At 32.6% G+C, this 17948-nt stretch overlaps 1 protein-coding gene across 2 annotated transcripts in view; it reads left to right on the forward strand.

Moving 5' to 3' along the window:
* The first annotated feature begins 1508 nt into the window (after positions 1–1508).
* LOC130814842 (putative glucose-6-phosphate 1-epimerase) overlaps positions 1509–17948 on the forward strand; it is a 17057-nt gene continuing 617 nt past the window's right edge. Inside the window, exons 1-8 of one of the 2 annotated variants that reach the window (XM_057681073.1) lie at positions 1509–1929; positions 10102–10176; positions 12765–12821; positions 12901–13055; positions 13221–13355; positions 15233–15335; positions 15404–15503; positions 17425–17948. The exon at positions 17425–17948 is cut by the window's right edge and continues 617 nt beyond it. In XM_057681073.1, coding sequence (XP_057537056.1) covers positions 1816–1929; positions 10102–10176; positions 12765–12821; positions 12901–13055; positions 13221–13355; positions 15233–15335; positions 15404–15503; positions 17425–17639 — 954 coding nt within the window. In that variant the 5' untranslated portion in view covers positions 1509–1815 and the 3' untranslated portion in view covers positions 17640–17948. The remainder of the gene's footprint in view (positions 1930–10101; positions 10177–12764; positions 12822–12900; positions 13056–13220; positions 13356–15232; positions 15336–15403; positions 15504–17424) is intronic. The other variant, XM_057681071.1, reaches the window with a different exon arrangement.

Here is a 17948-nt window from a genome sequence, read left to right on the forward strand (position 1 = left end):
CCTAAAGCATTAGCAGATGCAACTTGGGATGTTCAGGAGCAAGCTAAGTGGGCTCAAGTGGTTAATAAGGCTCAAGAGGATAATGTAATGAGCTTGAACTTAGACAAAATTAGTGTCACCTTTTTGCTTATGCCATCTGTTACAAACCGATCTACCTTCTCAAAGCTGGAATTAGAGTGTGCTAATCTAGCAAACAATTTTACATGCAGAATTTTTTTTTTCTTATCTATCAACAAACCTTATGAGCAAAGTTTACTAGTGGTGTGACACCCCATGATTAGTTTAATTTTCCAAAGCACTTTAAAGAGAAAACTTAAACGAAGCCCTATTTCTAAAATTGTTATCGCCACATATATTTTTAATAAATAAAATGCTAAACAAACTTTAAAATTAAACAAAAGTAAACAAATATCTATTAGAAGAATAACTTAGTGAATCTCAAACTCTAATTTAATCCTTAAAATATCTAAACAACTACACAGAAATAATTTAGATTAGATCTAATCCAATATAATAATTGTTTTCTTCATTTCGCGATCCCAAACAGTCATAAACTTGCAAAACAGTAAGAATGCAAGAAAACTAGAGAGAAAACTCTCAAATTAAGAAAATTGAGTGATTTCAACACCATCCTGTAAAATAATTAAATTGAAATCAATTACCGAAGATAGTATAGAGTCGAGTTGAAAATCAATTTGTGCACATAAGGTAATATCATACAAGACAATTTATCTAATTTGACATTTAATTTAATAATGATAATCACATTCCAATTACTAATTCTAGGGAATGAAATCGAGAACGAGAATAACTACTACCTTTAGGAAAGAGCTAGTTTTTTTTTGTTCAAAGTTTTAGTTTTTTCAAGATTGACATAACTATAAAAATAAATATATTATTTAATTAAATTAATTAGATCATCACACTTTTTGATTAAGAAAGTGAAAGAAAGGAAAAGAATTATAGAAAAGGGAATAGAAAAAACGGAAGAATGGTGTTTTCATTTCAAGTTAATAAATAATAGAAAGATATTTTTTTATAAAATTACTAATAAAATACCATTTCTTTATTTTATTATTTCCTTATACCATCCAAATAAACTAACATTATGTTGGACGTAAGGAAGTCACTAAGAAAGGAAAGAGAAATAAAAGATCACATTTTTCTCATTTGGATACCAAAAGGAAGGGAAAAAAATATAAAAGCGAGAAAATTAAAGAAAGTTTCTTTTATTTTGTACTATATCAATTCTTCTGACTTACTCTATTATATTTAAAAGATTTGAAAACAAAATTCAATAATCTCCGTCTTTATTATTTCATTTTTCTTTCATTTCCTTTCTAAAACCTATCTATACACATACAAGTGATGACATTACTTGTTTCTAAGAGTTTGCAGCCCGAAATTCTTTATCATCATCATCAACCTAATACCCGTCCTTCTGCAACAAAAAGAATTGAAAAATGCGGTTAATTTTACCAAAAAGAAAAGGCCACTACATAGTTTGCAGCCCAAAATTATTTTGATCAAATGAGACAAATTTTAGGGGAAGAATTAAAGTATTCCTCAGCAATCAATTTTGTTCTATCCTAACACAGCATTGGAATTTGTGAGGCGAGAAATTATGGACGTATAGTGCGTAATGGAAGACAGACGCAAAATTAGTCATACCGTCATACGCCTATATAATAAGGTGTACAAAATGGCAAAAAGGGTATCCTGTACGAAAACTTCACAGATTTTGTTAGCAACTGACAAAGAGGAGACAAAAAAGAGAGTGAGAGGGTTCAGTGAGGTTTTTACAGCAAGGTAAGCATGGCGTCTTCGTCAAGCGAATTACGGACTCCTCCGCTTTCTGTCGAGCACACTAAAGGCGTCAATGGCCTCGAAAAAGTCACTCTTCGCGTTCCTCGTGGATTCTCTGCTGAGGTTTATTTCTCTCTTTTTTGCACTTCTTCACACGAGTTTGCTGCATTGATATTGATTTTAGCGTTCTTGAGGTTCTTATCATTCTTCTGATCTGTTTTCTTTTTTTTTTTCCCGTGATTGTGTTACTCTTACATTTTTTAAAAATTTGGTAATTGCGATTGATCTGCTTAGTTCTTAAGGTTTCTTGATGCTGCGTTAATTTTTTAGCGACATTTGAATAATAGTCAGATCTACTTTGCGTATGTATGATCGGAGTTTAGGCTTTCTGTTGGTTGATGCTCTTGCCTGTTTTTTGCATCGTTGATTGTTTGGTCTAGCTTTGGCTTCTTGAGTTGTACTGTCTGTTGTAAAACTAAATTTATGAGAGATGGCTTAAATCTGTTTTGTGCTGGAATTTTTGGTTCTGTTAAGTTACTATATGTTAGTTTTCGTTTGATTTCTTGGAAAACTTATCTTTTTCTTAGTCCAATGTAAAAATTGATTTGTTATGAAAATTACTTGATTATATATGCTGAGTTGTCAAGTTGATTAACAATTGACACTCATTTAGTAAGAAAGTGTTAGATTGTCATCCCTACCAATTCTATAAATTCTCATTCTAGCGCTCAACAAGATAAAGCATGTAAATTGTGCAACTTTTGCTATGTAGAGATCAACTCAATGAAGATTTAGCTCATCCCACATGCGCACTCATGATTTCTTCTTAGTTCCTTCTATATTTTGTAAAATTTGTAAATTTTCCATTGTCATTACTCATTAGCCTGAGCTAGGGAATGCAACATTGTGTCAGACTGTCATAGTTATGGTTCGTGCTACCTAGCTTTTAGCGTGTTGCGCAATAAAGATTGCTGATTTTTACTACAACCTCCAATTTGAAACAATGATTTGTTAATTTATAACAGAAAGTGGTAATCAAATCATTTGGTGTAATGAGTTATTTTTGAACAAGAATACAAGTGAAGTGATGACAATTGAGGCTTTATTGTGGTATGTGATGAAGAAAATAGTTATGTGGTTGCATTGGAGATGTTCAATAAAATGTATGAATCAAATACCTTCAAAGAATTTAGCTAAACTATTTCAAAAAATTGAGATTCTTGATGACGTTACTGAAGTTTTTTTTTGGGAATACCACCATTGAGATTTTCTGTTTAGTAGTGAAGTTCTTGATAAACTCATTGTAGGCTTGATTCCCTAGAGCAATATCATTGAGAGTCTGATGGTAAAGTTGATTACACAAAAAATTTTCGTTTTGATATTGAAATATTATTAGAAACCTTGAATACCACAAAAAATGTTTTTGGACTTGCTAAATTTCTTATGTAAATGTAGTTGAAGGATCAATGAGTGCATATCTAGATTATAAAGAACTTTAGAATTAGGTACCTATTGTTTGTTTACTAAATGGGTTGGCTTGTGTACAGTATGCAAGTTCTTAAGTTTGAACTACCTCTGTTGTGTTTTGTGGGCGCTTAGATCTGGGAGCTTATGAAATCTTTGTTTTGAGTGCTACCTGTATCAAATTTGGCAAGCCCATAGCATTTGCTCATCTGAGTATGTTGAAGAGTTTTATAATTGCTCGATTAAGCCCTTGGTTCAAGATTTCTTCAAAACAATCTTAAACGTAAAATTAAAGAAAATGATTGATAGTGTACAAATATATTGATGCAACTCACATCAACCTCAAGCCTAAGCATTTTAAGATTTTTTATCGTCAGCTGAAAGACATTCAAAATAAATAGATAGTACATTGGTCTATGGAACGATGTTGTGACCTTTGAAAATAAATACCTTAGTTTCTTGATCGAATAGTCTAGACTTCAGGACAACTCTTTAGAGGGGGTGTACAATGATATTCCAAAGTAAAGATTAGTTTATTAAGAAAATAGTTACTTAGACATGCTGAGTTGTCAAGTTGATTAGCTTTTTGTTAGAAGGTACTAACTTGGCATTCACTTAGTAAGAATCTCTTAAATTGTACTATAAGAATTCTATAAATTCTCATTTATGTGAAGGTTCAATTCATATAATAAATAATAGAAGTACTAAAAATTCTTCTTCTTCCTATATTCCGTTATTTTCTCTATCTCTCTTCTTTATCCTTCTTGTGATCAACATTATTCTTCTTTCTTCTAGTTTTTTTTTCTAACTTCACATTCGTTAAAATTTGTTGCTGTCATTAGTCCTAGCTTAGGAATACAACATTTTTCTCGGCTTAGCGATAGTTTGTGTTAATCGTACTTGTAAAAATGAATTTCTCTTGAATTCTTGGCGTACGAAGATGTAATGTCTTTAGTGTTGAATATACACGTGTCTCGTTCTATATTCCTTTTTGATTATTTCATCTTAATCAAAGCTTACTGTTGTTTTGTCATTTGTGTTTATTCACTTGGTCTCTGTTTTATAGTGGTAAAGAAATTTTGGTAAAAGTACAATGGCTATTGAAATTTTGATTTGAACTTTGAACTTATGCTTTGCCAAAATAGCTAAATTTTTTGATTCATTGATGAATTTTTTAGGCTTGTGTGCGAGTCATCTCTAAGCTCACCGAGCATCCATATGTGAATATGGACTTTTTTAGAAGGTTTTGGCCTAGAATGTTCAACAACAGGGGTTAGAATACTCTAGATTTATCTTGTTAATCATGTAAGGGGTTAGGTGGTTCTAGTTGGGCTGAGAACATTCTTGTAATAGCTTGTAAAGGTGGAAGAATTAGAATATTCTAGGGAAGGTGTCTCTTTAATTAGTCTATAAGTTTGTACCCAAGTGTAGGGTGTGCATTGTGTATAGAATATTTTGGACTACGGACAAATGGCACCATAAGGATAACATTTTGAGAGAATATAATTGATTAGAATCTTAGGGCACTTAGTTTGGTTATTAATAAATCCACGCCAATAAATTGAGGTAATGCAAGAGGGAATTTTGAAAACCTTTAAATTCTCTTGTTTACTCAAACTTTCTCACTCACATTCTTAGGCTAGCATGAACGTGAGAAATCTAGCAACTGTGAGTCTTGAAGCGTGGTGCACGATGTAAACTTTAGGGCTAAGCAGATTTGTTCTTTTCTGAAACACAGTTTTCCTAGCTCTTAGAGTGTGCTAACAAGGTGTGTAATAGTGTAAGCCATATAAACCTAAAACGAAGAACGTTACTCTGATCTGCGACTCGAAATGCCGATCCCAGATTACAGCGACACACGTCCCTATTTACTCAAGGTGTCATCCTAGACTTGCAACCAATATTGTGCAAGATTTTTGGCCTCTATTTATAGATTCAAGTAGAAAAAGGGAAGAAAATCAAAAGGCAAATCCTTAAAGCTGGAAAAGTGTTTAAAAACAATATTTTAAAGTACAATAATTATTTTCATTTTCTTTGGATATTAGCTTTACATTTTATAGATAATGTTTCATGAACCTAGTTGTTCCCAAGTCATTCTAGGTTGCGTTTCATGTTCCCCCTTCTCGTCTTACATATTGAACAAATTGCATTTTGGGTAACAATGGTGTGGGCCCAACCTTAGCTAGTGAAGTAATGAAGCTTGTCTTGAGTTTCACATGTGCACCAAAAGTTTAAGGAGTTTAAGACTGAGAAAAATACAAACAATTATATTTAGTTTATAGCAAAATGGTTCTGTAAAACGACACATATATGTTAAAAAGTGTTATCTAAGATCTAAAAGGCACGTGAAAGATATTTGAAAAGAAAAAAGAAAAACAATAATGAATACTGCATACAAATATTTTAATAATAAAAGGGAAACTTTTATAGCCATAGTATTTTAAAATTTAGTTCTAAACCATCAGTTTGCTTAGAAAAGAACAATAATAGGAAAATAGGAATGCTGCATTGTTGACTTCTCTTGCTATGCCCTATTATTTCACTTATTTGTGATGCATGTACTTTTTCTTATTTATAGTCTCAACAAGTGTAATATCTAATTTAAGCTCAAACTAATATCACCTATTTATTAGTAAGAACAAAAGCTATTGAAAAAAAATATGATTCTTTAATATAGGAAATGTTACAATATGACAATAAATTGTGGATGGAGGGTGTGCTTTTATATTTGATTGTATTGGGCTATAGCAAGTTGTGTGTTCACTACTCCCTAAACCAAACACTTTTCTTTATCCAACCAACATCTAAAAACTAGTAGTAGTGGTAAGCAAAAGGGTCTAAGACTCTAATCCTTATTCTTATTATAGTTGGTATTTACGAGACTAGGGAGACAAATTATCTTGTTCACAATTTAGGTTGACTTTATTTGGTTTTGTTAGCAACATTTAGGGGTGTTCAATGGGTCGGATATAGGTTGGGTCGGCTTAAGCAAATATGGACCAACTGGATTACGACTCTTTAAACTTATTATGTACTTTACATGTATCAGGCACTCAGGCTTAAGCAAATATGGACCGTCCTGTTTTCATATACCATCATGTATGATCTGTAATATGATCATTATTCAGGTTGACCTCTTCATTTTGAATATAGATGGACAATATGGACTTGTTTAGTCCGTTTTCTCTTAAATGCAACTTTGAAACTATGTCCCTGAATTTTGAAAATGGACAAATAAGAGATATTATTTGCTAATAAAAAAGACATGAAACATTAATTATGTATTCTTAGTACTAAAACTATATTTATAAAGATTCTTTTTCGGCCCTTATTAATTCTTTTTATAGTCCGCTTTATTTTAATTGTAGTAGAGCCTGTTTTCGGCGTGACCCATTTTCAACCCGACTTTTCCTTCAAAAACGGATCGAATAAGGGCTCGAAATAGGGGCGTGGCTCGTTGAACACCCCTAGATACATACATTAAATATGAAATAAATCTAGATGATTAATGAGGTTCATTTAAGTGGCAATCTAACTTGTTTTTGAACACTCATGAAACAACCAAGCTAAATTTGCTCCCAAAAACATATCATCAACAAATGCAAATTTAATGTAGATGAGTGAACTAGAATTCTACTTTGGTATTCTCTTTTAAAGTATTAAAAACCTAAAATTCCGGCACTCTAAATTTCTTTGACCGATGTAAGCATAGAGCGTCAAATTTGATAATCATTTTAATTGGTAACAGTGAGTTTTAAACATAAATAATGTTTATCTATCTTAATCTTTTAATTGTTAACTTGAAATCAATAAGCAAACACACTTGAAGTAGCGAGTAAGACGCATAAACCATAGTGTAAAAATGCGGTAACTGTCGCGATCGTGGTAACGTAACACTGATGCGGTAACGAGAGTAATATGGTTATCATAGAACCTAAATATCGGTTGAAATCATAAGATATCCCTTGATACGACACAAAACGCTTTCGTTTTACACCTTTACAACGCGGGAAATATCGGTTCGTTTATTTTGAAAACCTTTACAATGTGGTCGATGCGATGTGGCCTGGTTTTACTCTATGGCATAAACTGTATCAAGTCCATAATATCAACCATATCTCAACACAAGCATACTTGGATGAGGTTTCACTCACCCCCTAGCTATGGAACTACTCACTAGCCATGAATTGGTTATAAAAACAAACTGAAAGATGAACTTGAACACAAAAAGTTGATTAAAATTGAAGGTCTATAAAGCAAAATAAGATGCATTAAGATGCATGAACTTTTAAGAATTTGAAACTAAAACAAAGGCTTTAATTAAAGATAAAGTTTCTAGATTACTTCCTTGAATTGTAGAAATAAGATTACTTGAAACTTGAACAGGCAAAAAGAGATATTTAAAGGATTGTTTGTCACTCACCCACAATGATTATCTACTTGAAAACTAGCTAGCACATTAACCCACAATGATTGTCACCTACCCATCATACGTTTTTGTCTCTACCACGTTGTTAAAGTGAGTGCTTGTTGTTACAACAACAATGCCAAAGTCTTAGTTTCAAAGGATTGGATTGGCTACAAGAACCAATAGATCATATCTAGTGGCCATCCACTCAGATTCTTCTCTATTCATTTTGATTTCAACCATCTCATTCTGTAAGTCTAAATTCTTCATATCCCTTTCAACTCCTGCTCTCTAGGCTCATTTTAAGTATCCCGAGATTTAACTTTTTATATTTCTCACTAGTTTGCTAATATCATGTCTTTGTATATGCCCGGTTCATCTCAAATGATTCTCTTTCATCTTTTCCCCAATATTTGCAACTCTTAAACACTTTCTTATATATTCATTTTAAATTCTACCCCTCAGGTGAAGCATTTGTTTCTACACTACTCTTATCTTCTTACTATGATCCTTTTTAAAAGCCCAACAATTTAATCTAAATAGTAGTGGTTGTTCAATAAAACTTTCTCTTTAACTTTTGGCACACCTCGATCACATAACATCTATGCTTTTTTTTTTTGCCACCCACACCTGTTAGATATCCCCATAATTCTGAAATTTAGACCCAAGGTACTTGAAGCATCCACTTGGAACAATTTCTTTATGTTCCAACTTTATAGTGTCTTTACTTTTCTCATTTGTGCTAAGGTAGTCTTTAATTTGTCTTAATTTGACTTAATTTGATCCCTCATGACTCCAATCTTTTCTACATCGTTTAAAACTTAGTATTTACCGCCCTCTTATTTACCAAAATATTGTCTTTTAACAAACAAAATACACCAAGGCATACCTCCTTGAAATGATCGAGCTATCTCATTGAGGACTGCTACAAAAAGAAAATGGCTTAGGGAAGAAACTTGGTGAAGGACAATTGTCATTGGAAAATCCTGTATTGCCCTTCCACATGTTCTAACGTTTGTCTTCACTTCTCGATACATATCTTGTACTATATTAATGTATTTTCTGGGAGTACCATTCTTTGTCATCGTCTACCAAAGTACTTATCTTGGTACCTTTTCTTGTGCCTTTTCCAAGTACAAGTTTATTTTTCTAGCTTTATAGTTTTCATCATTTGTCTTGAGAGATGAATTGCTTCCATTGTAGATCTTTCAAGCATAGTCTCGGATTGGTTCATTGGTACATCTCAAGTCATGTAGTTCTATCAGTCTTTCTTATAATTTCATAGTATAGCTCATGAGTTTAATTCCTCATATATGGATCATTCCACACTAAATGCGTGCTGTTTGTGAAGAATTAATCATCTTTCGGCTTATGTGGATTTCTTTAAGGTGTGTAAATGCATTAATAATTTATGATGTTGATAATTGCATGTTTTGTCTTTTTGGCATAGGTTGTGGGGTTAATGGTGGAATTGTGAATGTACATTGTATAAATTTTTTCCATGCACTAATTTTTTCTACGTAATGACTCAGAATAATGATATTCGTTAATTGTACATAAGTTGAAGGAGCCTACATGAGGATTTATCTTGATTTATCTCTTTAGCCAGATAGAGTAATACAATCACTTCTAGTTTGACAATTGACATGGAACTACTAGAAACCCGTTCCCTCCTAGCATGAAAAATTTAATTGTATATGAAATGATATATCTGAAATAATAACTCATTATGGTTCAAGTGTTTTGCCTCCTTTTAAAGGTTTTATATGTGCATTGATAGTTATTATGTTACTAAAATCTAGTGTTTTATGTGGTGGGCATAATTGAGGACTATTTTAGCAAAGAGGTTTATTGCCTTTTCCCATTTTTGATGTTTTTAAATGAATGCATTTGTGTAGAATAGTTAGTAGTACCGCAACTACTGGTTCTTTGGCATTGATGTATTGATTTTATCTTTCTTCTTGACGCATTTGACTTGTATAAAGAAATTTCTAAGAGTACATGTTTTAAGGAAGATGCATTATTCTTTGTTTTTGTTTGTAACATTACATCTTATGAGTTTTATGATGTCTTTTGAAAATATGAAATCAAAGTAATGGAGAATATTTTGCTTATGGAATGCATTGTGTTATTTCAATGTTACGCTGTTTTCTTATGATAGTATCATGCAAAACTAACAATTCCTTGTTTTCTCCTTGTCAGTCTATTACATTCCATGTAAATTATCACTTTCACTCTTTCAGTTTGTTGCACCATATATGTTACTAAACTTCCATTTGATGGGTCCATAAGTTTCTTCCAATTGATTATCTACAAGATTCGTTGTTGAGCTAGATTTTGTTTATAACATTTGCGATGTTTTCTTCCCTATTTGTAGTGTTAGTAATTTAAATAGTTTCTAATGTTCCCTTCCTTTCTTGAAGATTTACCTATTCGGGGGTCATGTAACTTCATGGAAGAATGATCATGGAGATGAGTTACTATTTCTAAGCAACAAGGTGAGATTTTTTTTATTTGGTACTGCTAAAGAAATTTGACATCTTGATGGTATATATATGTACACCTTTAAAGCATGTATATATACCTTTAAAAGTAGGTATGTATACCTTTTAGCAAATGTTCAATTATTTACCAAAATTGCCACCAAAATATGTATACCAATTGAGCTTTTATGTACACATATTTTCAGCTTTCACCACTTTAAATGGTTTTAAAATGAGAAGGGTGAGAAGGATTTTTGTTTGATTTTGTTTGGTTACTATATATACAAAAAAGGATACTATGCTATAAATTAAGAACATTTTAAAAATTATTTCATAGTTACCTTTCTGTGTAACATAATTACTTTTACAATTATGAGTTTTTGGCTCAATCGTGACCATACATTTTTTTTTTATTTTAGTGAAATCAAGGGTGTAGAATCCTTCTTACCCTTCTCATTTTCAGCCCCTTCTCAATAGATCCCTCCTCTATATATATATATATATTAAAACAACTAAAATGGTGATACTAAAGACCAGACTTAGGTATACATGTTGTGGCAAAAGGTGTAAGATTACATACTGTCTTAATAGGTGTACATATCTTTATTAAGGAAAAAGTTCAAGTTATTTGCAATGTCACCCGAACATTTATGTCTTTTAAGCATGTATTATGTTCACCTTTTAGCAAATGTTCAATTATTTACAAAATTGCCATCTGAATATGTACACCATTCAAGCTTTTATATACACTTGTTTTTAGTTTTCATCACTTTAATTGATTTTCACATGATCCAAATCCTATATATTGAATTCTCAACATGCTTAAGGCTCACACTGCTAAAGGCCCAAGGCTTATAATGGGCCCACCTTCTACATCTTGTAGTGATAAAACTTTACTTGAAAATATATTTAAGTAGCTTCTATGTTGGAGAAAGGTCAAAAATTTAGACTTTTGTTTTTCTTTAATGCTTTACCTTTGTCTTATACTTATGAGAGTCTTAGGGTTTCCTTTCTCTTTCGATTTTCCTAAGGGTTGCTTTACACTTAAATTGATGGATAGCCTTACGACCCCGATTTGAGTCGTGCGACCTCAATTACGAGTCAATGGCAACCTTGGTCAACCTGAGTTAGGATTTGGAAACTAGTCGATCGTAAAATACTACTAGTTTGTCATTATTGTTAAAGATAAAGACGACAAGGAGAGAAGGGGAAGCACCATTAAAACTAAACTAGTTTATTTTTTGAAATCAAGATGAGGAGGGAAGAAGATGATAGTGCCATTGAATCTCCATCATTCTTGAAGATGAAGATGAGGGAAAGAGAAAGAATTAGAAATGACTTGATTTGATAGAGTAGAGTAGTAATAATAAGTAGATGCGCGGTGTCCTTGTTCCTCAACCATTTCGATCATCGATTCTGGTAACACTAGTTTACTAGCATTCTATTTCATCCCTTTAGGCTGTGGGTTGATATTTTTCGCTAACACTATGTTTGGATAAGATTTAAGGAGGGAAAGGAAAGAAAGGGAAGGGGAAGGGAGAGAATGATAAGAAATTTCTTATTTGTTTAAGAGAGAAAGGGAAACTACTAGAAAAATCATTTTGTATTTGATTCTTTCCACTTTTAGTGATATTTGATCATCAATTGTATTGTGGGAACTAATCTATTCAAATCCTTTCCTTTCATTTCTACTCCCTCCATATTTGTTATCCAAATAAAGGAAGTTATATCCCTTCAAATCTGTTTCCTCCCCTTCCTTTCAATTCCTTTAATCCAAACAAAGTGTAGAACATCAATATTAATGGAACTACTACCTCCTTTCCATAATACTTGCACCATTTCGACTTGGCACTAGCATTAAGAAAATGATTGGTTGATATCAAAATACCATTGTTTAACTAATGACAAAAGTGTAAGAGCTAATGAGGTATAAATTAAAAATAATGTAGGGATAAATAAGACAATTTATAAGTTATTTTATGACATATATAGTAATGTAGCAAGTATTGTGAAATGAAAAAGGAAGGTATAGAAGTATTATGAAACAAAGCTAGTATATAACTTGTTCTTTTGATAATACTCCTAAATAATCGCAATGATTTGACCTTGTGATAATGTTCCTTTCCAATGTTGGTATTTTGTTAGCCAATTTCTCCTATCAATGAGGTAATGCGTTCCTCTTATTTAAATTTTATGAAGTTTGCTTCTGCCCAGAGCTGGTAGGCATAGTGAAAAATTGTAGTAGCGGCTGCGATCGTAATCATGGAACAATGATACAATAGCGGTAATGATGCGATTATCGTAATGCCTAACTCGATCGAAAGCATGAGATAACCCTTGCTATAGCTAAAAATTCAGGTTTTTGCACCTTTACAATGCCGGAAAGGTCGGTTTATTTTTTAAAAACCTTTTACGTCGCAACTGATGCGATGCGGCCTTGTTATTGCACATATGAGATAAACACTTAAATTTTGGTATTGTTACTTTTTTTTACTCTTCAATTTTCATATCTTTGTGTGCTAGCCTTTTAAGCTATCTTGTAGAAAATATTTTTGGATTGCTAGCACCCATATGGCCTTAATGATTTTCGTTATGTTGTTCAGGCTATCTTTAAACCCCCTAAGCCAATTCGTGGAGGAATACCAATATGCTTCCCTCAGGTTTGCGTTCTTTTATCCCTTTTCTTTTTGTATCCATTTTTCACATTCCTTACACTATGATCGATGCCATGTGATACAGTTTAGCAATCTTGGGACGTTAGAGGCTCATGGTTTTGCCAGGAATAGATTTTGGAAGGTTGATACTAACCCATCTCTTGCTCCAACATCTAGCAATGCTTATGTTGATTTGGTTTTGACACCCTCCGAAGAAGACATGAAGCTTTGGTCTTACAGGTACATATTCGCTTTAGTTAATGTCAATCTGATTGATGCAACTATTGATGTTTGCTTAATATTTGCATGTTCTAGACACAATGTGAATTGTATGGCATTTCATTTTTTTGTTGATTTATTATGGCTTTGTACTCATTGAGATGAAACAAATCTTTTCTTTTGTAGTTTTGAGTTTCGTCTCAGAGTGGCATTGGGTCTTGATGGAAATTTGGTTCTAACATCACGTGTTAGAAATATCGATGCAAAGCCTTTCACCTTTACATTTGCTTATCACACCTATTTCTCTGTTTCAGACATCAGGTATTGCAAAACTGTGCATATTTTTTTTTCACTGCAATTTGTCATAATAGTTTTTACATCTAATGCATTCTCCTCCCAATCCTAATAAATTAGTTAGGAATCCTATGGCTTATTATATTGTCCATGTTAAAAATTTGATATGGTAACTGGTGAGGAGCAGCATGACTAGAAAGTAATCTAGTGCGCATGTAGTTTGGGATTTTGTGTTCTCTCAACAACGAAAATTGCTTGGATGAAGTTATGGTTGAGTTTATGACTAGAAGGCGTGTGCTTTTGTGTGCTTTTTGCACCTCGTGCCTTTTGCGCTTTATACGCTTTTAATTTGTTCTTGGAAAAGCATTTTTTGTAAGTTATTGAAAAATTGGAAGAAAAACTTGTTTTCTTTGAAGAAAAAGAAAGATGAAAAATGAACACAAGAGAAAAACAAAAAAAAAAAAAAAGAATTTGCTTACATTTCTAATTTACTTCTCCTTCATTCCACCACCACTAGTACCTTCATTTTTTATTTTTCTATTCTATCTTCTTTGTTGTGTTTTTTTTTTTTTTTTTTTTTTTTTTGGTATATAGAGGTTGTTGTACCTAGATCATTAATTAAGGAAGCATCTGACATGAAACTTGAGACAAAAATTGTTAAGAAATACTAATTGATAGTGTGATACTCAATTCAGAACACTTTTAAGCAAAGATTTAACTTTGGCACATAGTTTGAAAAAGAATAAAAATTGGCTTGATATAGTTGCGGTTAGAGCCGGTTGATAGGACGGGTCAGCCTATTGATTTACATGCATGGTTATGTGTAGCAGGTCAATTGCAGGGTGAGGCATTAATGAGACTGGTCGATAATAGATTTTATTTAAAATAAGTCACTATCGGGTCACTTGCGGGGCAAAATATTGTTCCCATAAGCTCACCATTCTCCTACCACTCTTCACTTTTCCCATCAAACCTGGCTTTCGCTTTTTTCTTTCGGAAACAAAAGATATAAACAATTTGAAATCCCAAAAGATGCTTCACAATGTCGACCTTCGTTGGCCATGATGCTTGAAAGTGGGGGCTATCTGGGAACTGTGCCATACACCATTTTTTGCCACATTCATGATGACAATGATAAGCAAGAAAATCTTAGCTTGAGTCATGCTACACAAAATCAATACTCCTAATTAGCTATTTGGTTTTTTTATTTGTATATAGATGTATGTTAATATGAGCGGGATGCATTGGCTATGATGATGATGATGTAGATGTGTGTTTTGTACAAGTATTAATTTGTAGTAAAAGACCTTGATGTATGAGTAGACTATTTGATTCTCCCATCGGTCAGTTTAGAGGTTTTCAAATGGTCTCATCATTAGTAGGTTGAATCTTTCTTCTTTTCCTTTTTCCTAAGAAGCAATGAAAGATACAAATAATGGAAACTGTAAATTTGGGTTTGGTTGACTGTCAAACTCCAGTATCATAAAAGAATCTCTAATGATCCACTTTGAAATATTTGACCCGCAACCCGACCTACAACCTGCATGACCTGCGAGGCTGCGACCCACCTCGCACCCGCAAACACTTTTTGTTGGCCTGCATCCGCCTTGCCCCACATCTGCCCAGCCCATTTACTAGGTTTAGTAGAGTTATTGTATTTGCGTTCTATGTGTTCCTTGAGTAGGGAGGAGTGAGGTTTTAGGTCATAATCAATTATAGAACGTGATCTATGTAATTAGTATATGTGGTTGTGTAGAATGGTTCACACTCTGAATATTTTTATAAGTGGCAATCTGAAACATAATTATTTTGCATGCACAGGCAGTAGTTGTAGGTCATATATGGATGTTCTTTTTTCACAATCTTTCGGATTGAGAGGTTACCATATGAGTTTGTTTTTTCAGTGAAGTAAGGGTAGAAGGATTGGAGACTTTGGATTTCTTTGACAACACGAAGAACAGGGAGCGTTTCACCGAACAAGGAGATGCCATCGTATTTGAAGGAGAAGTGAGACATCTTCTTCTCTGTGCTTCTTATACAAGTTGAAAGATATCTAACATGTTTGTATTTTATAGGTTGACAAGATATATCTCACCACGCCCAATAAGGTTTGTATTCTGGATCATGAAAGGAAAAGGACATTTGTGATTAATAAAGAAGGTTTGCCAGATGCTGGTAAGGTTCTTTTCCATTAGCACAAATCATTTTTGTTATATTATTCCTAGTATGTAGCTGTGGTAAAGTTATTTTGAATGGACAGTTAGCAAACTAGCAATAACACTTAGTTTATAGGACTCCATCACTTCTCTTACGTCTGACAAATTCAATATTCGTATACCATGTCATTTCATTGCTTCAGAGAGTATTCATAACATTTGTATGATGGTGAGGTGAACATATTGTCATTCTTTTATGGACAGGATACTTGCATTCCCATCTATGAAAAAAAAAACCTTTTTTGCTCTTAATTTTAAGTTATGGTGCTTGTGAACACATCTACTCTATTGTGGTTTTATGTCTCAAGAGATTGATTTATTGAGGTTGGCTGGATGGTGAAGTTCCCTTGTGTGCGAGCTATGGTATTAGAAGATTTTCTAAACTGAGAGAGTTATTTCAATGCCTCTTTAGTTTTGATTGCCTGATTAAAGTTCCTTTTAAGATGTAAACCTTTTCACTTGTGAGGAATTTCATCAAATCTTTGACTGTGGTTTCTGTTCTTGCAGACTTCATTTGAGTCATTTTTATTAAAGTCTTGATCAAAACCATAAAATTCTATGATTCTACAATAAAAAAAACACTTGATCGATTTGGATCATAAGAAGGATCTCAATGTTGATAGGATTTTACAACTCTATTTGAATCAAATTTTTGAATAGTGAGATAAAGACACAAATTTACGTTTCTACGATTCAGGTTTATAAAACTAGTTTTGATCACAATAGATTTTTCTTATACTTTCTCGTTCACTGATTTCTTTCACATACTCATGTATGGTTGAAAATATTCCATCCGTACAACTAAAACCTTCAAGTAGCTTTTGATTCAAAATCTAAATTGATAATTGCAAGTATTTTCTTTTTATAATTTGAAAGATGAAACTTAAAAGATATTTTCTTTTTTTTTTTTCTTTCTTTTCTTTTTTTTTTTATTTTTTTTATTTTTTTTACAATTTTGAACTTTTAAAATGAACAATTATGAACTTTTATCAAACGTTTATGTATATTTAAGCTTATTTCCAGGATCTTAGAGCAAGATTATCATTAATCAAAAAATCTCACCGTTCTCTCCCCTTCTTACTCTTTGCTCCAGATCATTCAAACAAACAAATTTAAAAACCCTTCTTAATACCAAACAAACAAATAAATCTCACCATCTTCTGTCTCCTACATTTTCCCCACCCCACCTCATTTTTTCTTTATTCTGAGTTTCAACCACTTTATTACTACAATATCTTTTATGTCTTTTTGATAAAAGAAATGGTTCGAAATAAGTTTTAGATGTTTAAGATAAATCTTGAATTTTTTTTGCTAAGAACATGAAAATTGCTCAAAAAAGATGATTTTTTTGTTGTAAAATATAGAAAAATTGGTGCCTATTTATAGAGAGAAAAAATTCTTGAAATTTGGTGTAATTTTTTAAAAACATTGTATTTAAATTTATTTACGATTTGGCAAATACATGTAAAAGGAATTTTTACTCTTCTGCAGCAAGGTTTGAGGGATTTCATCTTTTTTATCTTAGTTTATTTCATTAGTTTTTAGCGTGTTTTGAATGTGAGTGTTCTTGAAAATAATTAGCTGTATTGGGGCATTTTCAATGGGGTTGGTTTATACTCTATTTCTTCATAATAAGTTGTATGTTAGGCTCATTTCAGCTATTTCCCTCGCCGTCAACAATTCTAGTTGCTATTAAGAGCAAGAAACAATTTATCATGGGTTGGTGAAGAATAAAAAATTTGCTATTAAGCTTGCTCTTATGATTATATTATTAGATTCCACAGATTCAATTCTAGCCTCTCTTTGATCCTACATCATTTAAGATCTCAATTCTCAATCCTGTCAACCTCGAGTTGAGTAATATTGATTATGTATTGCAGTGGTTTGGAATCCCTGGGACAAAAAGGCTAAGGCAATGGTTGATTTGGGAGACGATGAGTATAAGCATATGGTGTGTGTTGAACCTGCTGCAATTGAAAAGCCTATCACACTCAAGCCAAATGAGGAGTGGAAAGGCAGGATGGAACTATTTGCTGTTCCATCTAGCTATTGTAGTGGGCAGCTTGATCCAAAGAAGGTTCTGATGAGCAGCTAAAGTTTTCACTGCTGTCGTCAATACCATGTACAGGTACCTTCCAAAATCTATTCTCTTTGATTTTGCAGATTGGTTGACCACTTTACTTTTCTTACAAGAGAGGCCATAAATCATTACTGTACTTGGCCATTATTACGAGGTAATTCTCTTTAGTTTGCTCTTGTTGAAACGTTATGTGGTGTTTGCTTTCTGTTGACTGTTTTGCTTAGTTATTTCAGTTTTTGGAATGAATATTAAAACTTAGATCTTAATACACTAGAAAGGTAAGTACTTTATTCTTCTTCTAGCCCTTAACTTCTGGTTGGAACA

Source organism: Amaranthus tricolor, chromosome 6, assembly GCF_026212465.1.
Source record: "Amaranthus tricolor cultivar Red isolate AtriRed21 chromosome 6, ASM2621246v1, whole genome shotgun sequence".
NCBI lineage: Eukaryota > Viridiplantae > Streptophyta > Magnoliopsida > Caryophyllales > Amaranthaceae > Amaranthus > Amaranthus tricolor.